This window comes from Calidris pugnax, unplaced genomic scaffold (genome assembly GCF_001431845.1).
Source record: "Calidris pugnax isolate Ruff unplaced genomic scaffold, ASM143184v1 scaffold25, whole genome shotgun sequence".
Lineage (NCBI taxonomy): Eukaryota > Metazoa > Chordata > Aves > Charadriiformes > Scolopacidae > Calidris > Calidris pugnax.
In genome coordinates this window covers 15,719,274-15,728,076 of record NW_015090805.1, presented here as the reverse complement: position 1 = coordinate 15,728,076, position 8,803 = coordinate 15,719,274, and the positions used below count along the sequence as shown (strand labels likewise).

At 38.0% G+C, this 8,803-nt stretch overlaps 1 protein-coding gene across 1 annotated transcript; it reads left to right on the top strand.

Annotated features, from left to right (window-relative positions):
* Positions 1–276: 276 nt before the first annotated feature.
* On the top strand, positions 277–7,734 carry LOC106885673 (canalicular multispecific organic anion transporter 1-like). The gene is made up of 6 exons (XM_014938045.1): positions 277–550; positions 1,985–2,128; positions 2,792–2,950; positions 5,433–5,599; positions 6,614–6,808; positions 7,291–7,734. The coding sequence occupies exons 1-6, from the start codon at positions 392–394 to the stop codon at positions 7,400–7,402; spliced, it is 936 nt and encodes a 311-aa protein (XP_014793531.1). The 5' UTR covers positions 277–391; the 3' UTR covers positions 7,403–7,734.
* The last annotated feature ends 1,069 nt before the right edge of the window (positions 7,735–8,803 follow it).

The window sequence follows — 8,803 nt, the reverse complement described above, 5'->3', positions numbered from 1 at the left end:
TGAATATTCAACTTATGTGCATAGAAAATTACTAACTTAGATTGACTTTAATATTGGTGAGTAGTAATATCAGGTTATAATTTTTTATTAAATACCTTATTTTCTTTTTACACGGTATGTTTTTCCTTTCAACATATCATACAATTACTGTGCACTTTCTGTTGATCCTGAAGCAGTTTCAGATTTCTGGAGCTGTGATGTTAGTGAAAATTATAATAGTCATTGGGCAATCTGAAAGCAGACAAGAAGTGCTTAGAGGAATATTGAGATCAGTTGTCTTCTAAGTGATAGTTCATTTAGCATGCCATCATCCTCTGTATAGTTTTTGGCTTCTGTGAATAAGCATCCAGCTCATGAGATGATTAAATTCACGGTAAGTTTTTAAATCAGTATGCTGGGTTCTATTAGAGTCAATTTTTTATGTTCTACGTTGCAACTATTTTCCCAGATAATTCAGAGTCTAAATTTTTGGGTGCGTAAAGCATGTGAAATCGAGACCAATGCAGTTTCAATTGAAAGAGTTTGTGAATACGCAAAAATGGATAAAGAGGTGAGCATTCTTCCTGAAATGGTGAAAATTCTTCTTGAATATTCAACTTATGTGCATAGAAAATGACTAACTTAGATTGACTATAATATTGGTGAGTGGTAATAGCAGGTTATAATTTGTTATTAAATACCTTATTTTCTTTTTACACAGAGAACAATATGAGCTTCTTCATTACCTTTACAGGCATAGAGTTTTAATCCTATTTTGACCAGTAAATTTCTTGGCAACCTTTTTAGAAACAGTTTTTGTAGCAAGGCTAATACAGCTACAGCTCAGGGGAACTCTCTAGGCTATGTGCAACCAAAAGGAGCATTTTAAGAGGGAAAGATAGGAAAAGAGGTCTGTCAGACCACTAACTGTTACTCACCTGATGTCTGGTGAGACATTTGTTTCAAATTGCCTTGGTTATTGTGCTTTTCTGAGTAGTGCCCATGTCAAGTATGGAGGCATAAGAGCCTCGGGCTGTCTCGGAAAGACTACCCTTCTCCAATGTTTATGTTTCTTAGCCTTTGTTCATCTTTCTGTTCTCTCTTACCATACTTCTTATAACAAAATGTTTCTCATAAAATATGCATTTTAAATATATGGGAGATTAAGTTAGATTGAATTCAGTTCCCGCAGTGAAAAATGCTCCTTATCCAATAACAACATCTCAGGCAGTGATCAATACGAAGCACATTTTATTTAAACATTCTTGCAAGAACGGGTAACCCTGCAAGCAGGCAAACCAGTTCTCAGAGTAATTCCTTTTTATTTCCTATTCCTGAATGAAGTTTCCTTCCCCTGTTTCTTCATTGACTAGGTACCTCAGGGTTACAAACTACTTCAGGGTTTACAAACTACTTCTGTTTGTCCTGCTTGTTGTTTACTTCTCCCCATCACCCCACCTAGACCTTTCACTTCACCTGTTTATTTCTTGCCTTTTTTGGTAATATTGTTCATGTTGGCTCATTTGGTAATATTGCTTATCCTCCCGTTAAACCGCCAATCCAGCATAGACTGTTTTCTCCTTTGTCTAAGGGATGAGCATTCTTGCATGTCTCCTGGTAAGCCCTTGTGTTATTAATCATTCCCTAGCTACCTCACTGCAGACTCACCAAGTTGTTCCTCTGCAAAAACAATATCTAAATTTTTCTTACACTGGCAATTGATGGAACAGACACCGGCAACCCAGTTAAACTGATTTTACTTTTTTTAAATGGGTGTATAAAATGTTGTTAAAGAAAAAACCACAATCCAAAGCCCCTAAGAATACCCAGTTGGAATGTTTCTGCCCAGTGCTCTTGAAAGTAGGTTCTTCTTCCCTTATATTGCATTGGAATTATCCTAAACCTGCTGGAATTTTTGAAGAGATATATCTAATTTTCCTAATGTTTTTATTACTTTGTAACATTTTACTGTCATATACTGAAATACCAATGGTTTTAATTCCAGCAACCATGGATAATGTCAAAAAGACCACCAGTGGGATGGCCCGATAGAGGAATAATAGAGTTTGTTAACTACAAGGCTCAGTACAGGAAGGATCTTGGTTTAGCCCTGAATGATGTCTCTTTTCAGACACAGAGTAAAGAGAAGGTAATGTATATAGTAAGAATAAATCAGAGGTATAAAATTCTGCTTCCCAACTTTCTATTTAAAAAATATTTCATATGAAGAGTCTCCAATACTAGATACAGCAAGGTGCTGTTGAACAGGGAAGATATTAAGTGTGTAAGGCATTACAGAAAAGATAAATGAGAAAAGCAAAATTATTTTGTCCTACTTTGTAGAAATTCTTATCCCTGTAGGAAACTGAGATAGTGTTTTATGAATTTGGCAGTTTTAAGGACAATCCAAATTTGCAATGAAATCTCTTGTCCACTGTGCCGAATATATATGTAGAGAAATATGCTGCCAGATTAGTGCTAATCAACTTTGGGTTTGGGGTCAAGGAACCAAGTGAGACCTAGTTTAGAGTCATTGGTTTGAGCTGAGGAGTGCCGGGCAAAGGGGAGAGGATATGGAAAGGATTCCCACTGAACCAGAAATAGGCTGTGCAGCTTCTGAGGGGGAGCTGTGTGTGTGAGCCATGTCTTCCAAGAGTGAGTTTTAAACAGTTTTATCTACCTATAGGATCCCATGTTGGTGAAAGAAACTGAAGATTTGAACTGAAAGTTGAAACTGAAGTCACAAGTCATTTTTCATACAGAATATGTAGCTTGGATATTATAGTCTGTATCAGAAAACTTTTTGTTTCAGGTTGGAATTGTTGGAAGAACAGGAGCTGGTAAATCAACACTCACAAATTGCTTGTTTAGAGTTCTAGAGGGATCTGAAGGCAAGATAATTATTGATGGAATTGATATATCAACTATTGGACTCCATGACCTACGTGGAAATCTTAACATTATTCCACAGGTGAGATGTGGTTTAGACATAACCATTTTATTCATTTTTTCACTAACACAAGTCACTACTTTTTTTAGAGAAATTATAACCCTGAAGTCCACAGGCTACCAAGGGACAGAGGCATAAAACTCCAACAGAATTTTACTCATCTTTGAAAACTCTGTTATGGCCTATCAGGTTTTAGAAGTGAATTTTTGAGAATCTTAGCTGACATAATGCTACCCTGAAAAATGTCATAACTGCATGTTGGCAATTATATGGAAGAAGCCTCAAACCAGGGAGACTACAAGTATGACATTAGGTTTTATTACGCCAGGTTTAGTTTAATAGTCTTATCTAGAATAACTCATGTTCTCCAGAACCTGTAGGTATATAGCTACATAGGGCTTTTTCAAGTCCCACCTGAAGGCAAAAGTATTTTAAAATAAATCTAACTATGTCTGAAGAATGTAGGGAATAAAGGGATGCATATATAGATCATGTAATGTGCATTTAAATTTATCTGCTATGGTCTGTCATGTAAAGCTGTTCCTGCTTACTTCAGAACAGAGCAGAAAACCAGAAAACTCAAGATTAGTTCACATACCATTAGGATTGTGTTTATGCTGGTAATCTGATTTACAATGAAATGCTCTGATAAAAAGCAAAACCTAGAACACAAATTTAATGGTCACCTGAAGGCTTTTTGCATGTTCCTTGAGTGCCGTTCATAAAACCATTTTTTTGCACGGGTGATGTTGACATCACTTATAATAAATTTATCTGACATTTCCTGAAGGAAGGTCTATTTTTTTTCTAGCTTTGCTGGAGCTTTAACCCTGGTGATATTTCTTGTGTGTCTCTACCACAGACTGTCCATGGAGATGAGGCTAATATCTAAACCAAAATAGCTTAGGTCTTTCCATGAATGAGGTCAACAGAAAAAAATGCGTATATATTTCTTCAAATCCTTGGCTGCTTTTCCTTTGAGAGGTATATTTGCTCAGGGGAATGACAGATTTACAGTTTTTGATATAACTTTTGAGTCAGAAATGACAATTCTAATTTGTTTACACTGCAGGACTTCAAAACACAACAATTCGTACGTTCTCAGTTGTAACCTTTCTCTTGTTTTAAGCAGCTAATACTCTGTGAATCTGCAAAAAGCCTAACAGTTGTAAATTACACAGTATTTTCGCAACTGCAGTTGCAGGTCTGATTTACTGTGGATGGAGTATTTTGGGTCCACATCAAGGCAACTAAATTGAGAGAGGTACACGAAAGTTCAGTGAACTAACAAGCTGGGATCAGATGAGGAAACTAGAACTGGAAGGGTAGAAAAATGGAGACTGGAGCTTGTGGAGAGTATTTGTAGTCTGGATTGTTGAACTGTGTAGGTCGAGATAATGGAACTGGATGAAGATAAAGGTCTGGAACAGAAAAAAGGACATGGCAACATACCAAAGCTTTCAGTGTGCACGTACTTTTTCAGATCAGTCAAATGTATCTCATACAAACAGTTTTTAACAATTGTATTAAATTACAGATTTAAAATTACTTCAATGATGTTCTAATGCAAGTAACGTGAAGTTTAATGAAGAACACGCACAAAATCTCATACCATTCCAGCCATCCTCTTTGGTTGCTTAGCTCCCTCAAAATTATTGCTGTTCTTCTTGCATGTAACTTGCTACTGAATGTTGTTGGCCTTTTACAGACTACCTATGGGGTCACAACCACCGTGCCCACACTTAGTCAAGATGTTTGTTCACTGCCTCTGAAAACATCAGTTCTGTTTATAAATCTGTGCAGGTACTGATATGTTGTCAAGTACTGATTTCTTAAATTTGCCTTTTTAAGCAAAAAACTTTTGTGTCCATCCAAAAAAAAGTGTTTAGACTTAACTAGTGAATGCTTGTTTCTACAGTTTTAATGCTGGACGTGACCCATAGACATTCCTTGCTGTATTCAGTGCACAGAAGCTCATGATACTCATTTGTGCAATAATTGATTTTGTTCTTATTGCTGAATATGCGACCTTTCCTGTTGGAAATTTAGAATATTTGACTTGTAATCATAGTCTTCTAATTTTTCTTAACAGTGCTTATGAATGTAGTATCCAGTGCTTCACAAACTTGACAAAAGTAATAATTCATATGTTGTTGCAATTGCCAGGTGTGGGGCAGGCCTTTAGTCAGTCATAGAACCAGTAGCACAGAGCATGCATAAGAAATCTTTTGCCCTTTATATTTCACCTTAATGAAGAACTGAGCACACTGAGACCCCAACGTGATTTTCGTCTTTTCATCCACCTTATATTTCACCTTAATGAAGAACTGAGCACGCTGAGATTTTCGTCTTTTCATCCACTAGCTTCAAAATGTTACAGTTTCCCTTGCAAAGCTTGATTTCCAGTATTATTTGCCTCAGTTCCCTGTGTTAATGTAAGGATTTATGGCAGACTGTTTCCGTTTGTGTTGGAATTGTGCACTCACATTCTGCTGTTGTTTAGGATCCTGTCTTGTTTTCTGGGACAGTGCAGTCAAACTTGGATCCACTTGGGAAACACTCTGATCTTGAACTGTGGGAGGTACTGGAACTGTGTGACTTAAAGGATTTTGTCCAGTCTCTCCCAAAGAAGCTCCTTCATGAAATTTCAGAAGGTGGTGAAAATCTCAGGTACAAAAACAAGAACGTGCTATTGCAGTTATTTTTCTGGTATTCTAAAACTGTACGTTCCTTCCAGAGGATTTACTTCAGAAATTGTCAGTATAAAAATGACCCTTCTCCCATCATTCTAAATAGAATTAGTCTGGTAATACGAGTTTCTTTGAGGTGGCAAACTGGTCTCAACTGTATAACGTCCTATGGCCTGTGCTGTATGGGAAGCCAAGGAAGTTAGAGTATTTTCAACTCAAGTATATGAGTAGGTATAAATGGCATAGGGGGTGAGGGGGGGTGGAATTCATGCACCACCTAATTCAATTTGGATAGAAAAATGCTAATGTATTGAAATTATAAAAAGACAAAACCAAAACAAAACGAGAACAAACTAAACCCCTCCTTTAATCCTGGAAAGAAGGCAAAACTGCTTATTCTTTTGCTTTATTTGCTTAGGCAAATTAACTCTTGTTTTTTCCCTTGTGAAACATTAACCCATAGCTCAGTCAGGAAGGTGACACTTGAAATAAAAGGACTCTAAGCTCTAGGAGACAAATACTGAAGCTTTCAGCAGAAAAGGAGCAGGTCTTAAATGGAATGTACTGAGTATCAACTTGAATTTTTTTGACATATCATTTTCAGGAAGAAGTGTCTAGAAGGCATACACCACAGCTAACATATAGGAGTATTCAAAATTTTACATTGAACTCTATTAAAAAAATGGTTTAGCATTCAATCTGGCTTATTCAGAGTCCCCATTATAACATGAATATAGAAATTGAAGACAAGACTAGGTATATGCTACAAAGTTCAGGCACAGGTGTTTAAGAGTCACATCTTAACTATAATTGGTATGTTGAGCAAGAAGAAATCAAAACTTCCAAAACAAGGTAAACATATTTCACGAGTCTTCAGAAGTATAAAGTGTTGTTAAAAAAGACAGAATAGATAGGCTCCACAGTAATCAGCTTTATATTGTTCTCCCCTTCCTCAATGTGCCTGACCCAACCTTCTCAAACGTATTTTTAACAGTGTTGGGCAGAGACAGTTGGTCTGCCTGGCCCGTGTCTTGCTACGAAAGACAAAAATCCTGGTCCTAGATGAGGCAACAGCTTCTGTTGACATGGAAACAGATAACTTGGTGCAGTCCACCATCAAAAGAGAGTTTTACAACTGCACAATATTGACTATAGCCCACAGGTTACATACAGTCATGGATTCAGACAGGTAAGTGTGTTTTGGTAAATAAATATTGGTATTTAATAAATAAATGACTTCTCTTAAATGCATCAGTTTTCAGATTCACTAAATTTTACACTCCAACGATTTTTACCTTACTCTCTTTGTATCTGTATCACCTAAGGCATCCCAGACTATCGAAAACCCATGTCTGTTTCCCCATTCTAATTACAGAATTAAATTAATAGTTTTCCTGCTAATGTACAGGTATAAGATACTATTAAGACCACTTCATTCTCTAGAACGCATGGACTTTACTGTAGCATTTTGACCATTTAAGCAAAAATGCCATTTTCAAAAGGTTTTAATACAGGAGTTCCTAGCTTTAGAAACCAGTTGATCACCTAGTGCGATGATATTTCTTCTAAATAAGAGTTATCATTATCCAGAAATATCTGTATTAGGACTGGAAAATATGGTTGAAGAGGTGATTTTTCTTCTCCAGTAATCTTTCTGCTTTTGCCTTGCAGAGTGCTTGTTCTGGACGCAGGAAGGATTCTAGAATACGATACACCACATAATTTATTACAAGGAAAAGGTGCCTTTTCTAAAATGGTTGCAGAGGCTGGAATAAGAAGATGACAGGGAAAACTAATGAATGAATTCTTAATGAAGACAAGAATTCCTTACTCCAGTAAACACTGGAGGGATATTTGGCATACCACATATGTATGGAATATTTTATATTCCATATAAAACAACTAGCTTACTCAAAAACTCCTCTCAGCATTGCTGTTTACTAAACTACAATCTGTATGCGTTGATCAGGTTTCTTAAAATAACTTTCTGATTTTATACAAATCTTAAAATTTTGATCATATTGGCATGGGAACAACATAGTGAAGCAATAATTTTCATGGCATATTTTAACTGTTGCACTGGTAAAGACTGAAAAATAAATCTTGCTCTTCTCACACTGGTTTCAATTGAAAAAACAGTACTTGGTTAAGTTGCTGTGACATTATGCCCATTTAGTTAATACATTCTTATAATTGCAAATTCACAGAAACCCAAAGCTGCTTATTGTGTAGACATAGAGGCAGATGTCACTTGGTGCTGACTTTTAGGACACGCGTGTTTACCAAAGTAAGCCATCTAACAGGCCTAGCACAGGCAGGAGAAGGCAGTTTTGCAGTAAGAGTATCACCCAGAGTCTGCAGCCTCTACTCTCCCCACACACCTGATGTCACGCTCATGCTAAGAAACAGAGGGACCACTTGGCTGCCTCAAGGCCAATGTTAATTCAGGCTTTGCAGTACCCACCACAACCCACCAATGTCACCAGCAAACTCCCTTGACAGCACAGACAAAGCCATGTCACAGCCCTGCAGGCCGATTTAGCGCATACCTCCCCTCTCCTGCGCTGTCTTCTCCAGGCATCAACTCTCCTATGCCTCCAGGGCACTGGGGGATCAGGTCCCAGCCTCAGCCTGTGGGGCTACTCGTAGGCACTCAGCACCTGTGTGTATGGGCTACTAATTGCTGAGACTCCTGAGAAGGTGCTTGGGGCCGTTCTCAGAGGCCTGCCTGACTGGCCAGGTGATCTTCACGTGGTTGGAGATAGTATGAGGCACCCAACTGTTGATCCCTTTGAGGAGCTACTGCTCAGCCTCCTTTTCCAGCTTGGTTGCTTAGGTTAGAAAAAAGAAGGGTGGGAGAGCCAGAGTATCAGGGCAGAGTCTAGAGTGAGTGAGAATAAGGCCCAGAAGAACATCATGACTCTGGTTTTCCTTTTCACAGAGGGAAGTGTGGAGCACAACCTGCTCATGCTCTGCTTCAGCCTCCTTCCTTACAGCATTCAGAATTCCCACAGACAGTGTCTTAGATGCCACTTCCCTCAGACCTGCTTCTAGCCCCCACTCTACACTTTCCTGGCAGTATCACAGGAGAAATGGGGAAGAAATTGAGGGGAAACCCCTCCTTTCCCTCACAGGAACATATACATTTCTGCTTTTTGCCAGCTATAGTTGATTGCTGTCTGTT

Coding starts and splice junctions, on each gene's coding strand:
- LOC106885673 (XM_014938045.1), top strand. CDS start 392: ATGCTGGGTTCTATTAGAGTCAATTTTTTATGTTCTACGTTGCAACTA. Junction 551..1,984: donor ACGCAAAAATGGATAAAGAG/GTGAGCATTCTT, acceptor TTTTAATTCCAG/CAACCATGGATAATGTCAAA. Junction 2,129..2,791: donor AGACACAGAGTAAAGAGAAG/GTAATGTATATA, acceptor TTTTTGTTTCAG/GTTGGAATTGTTGGAAGAAC.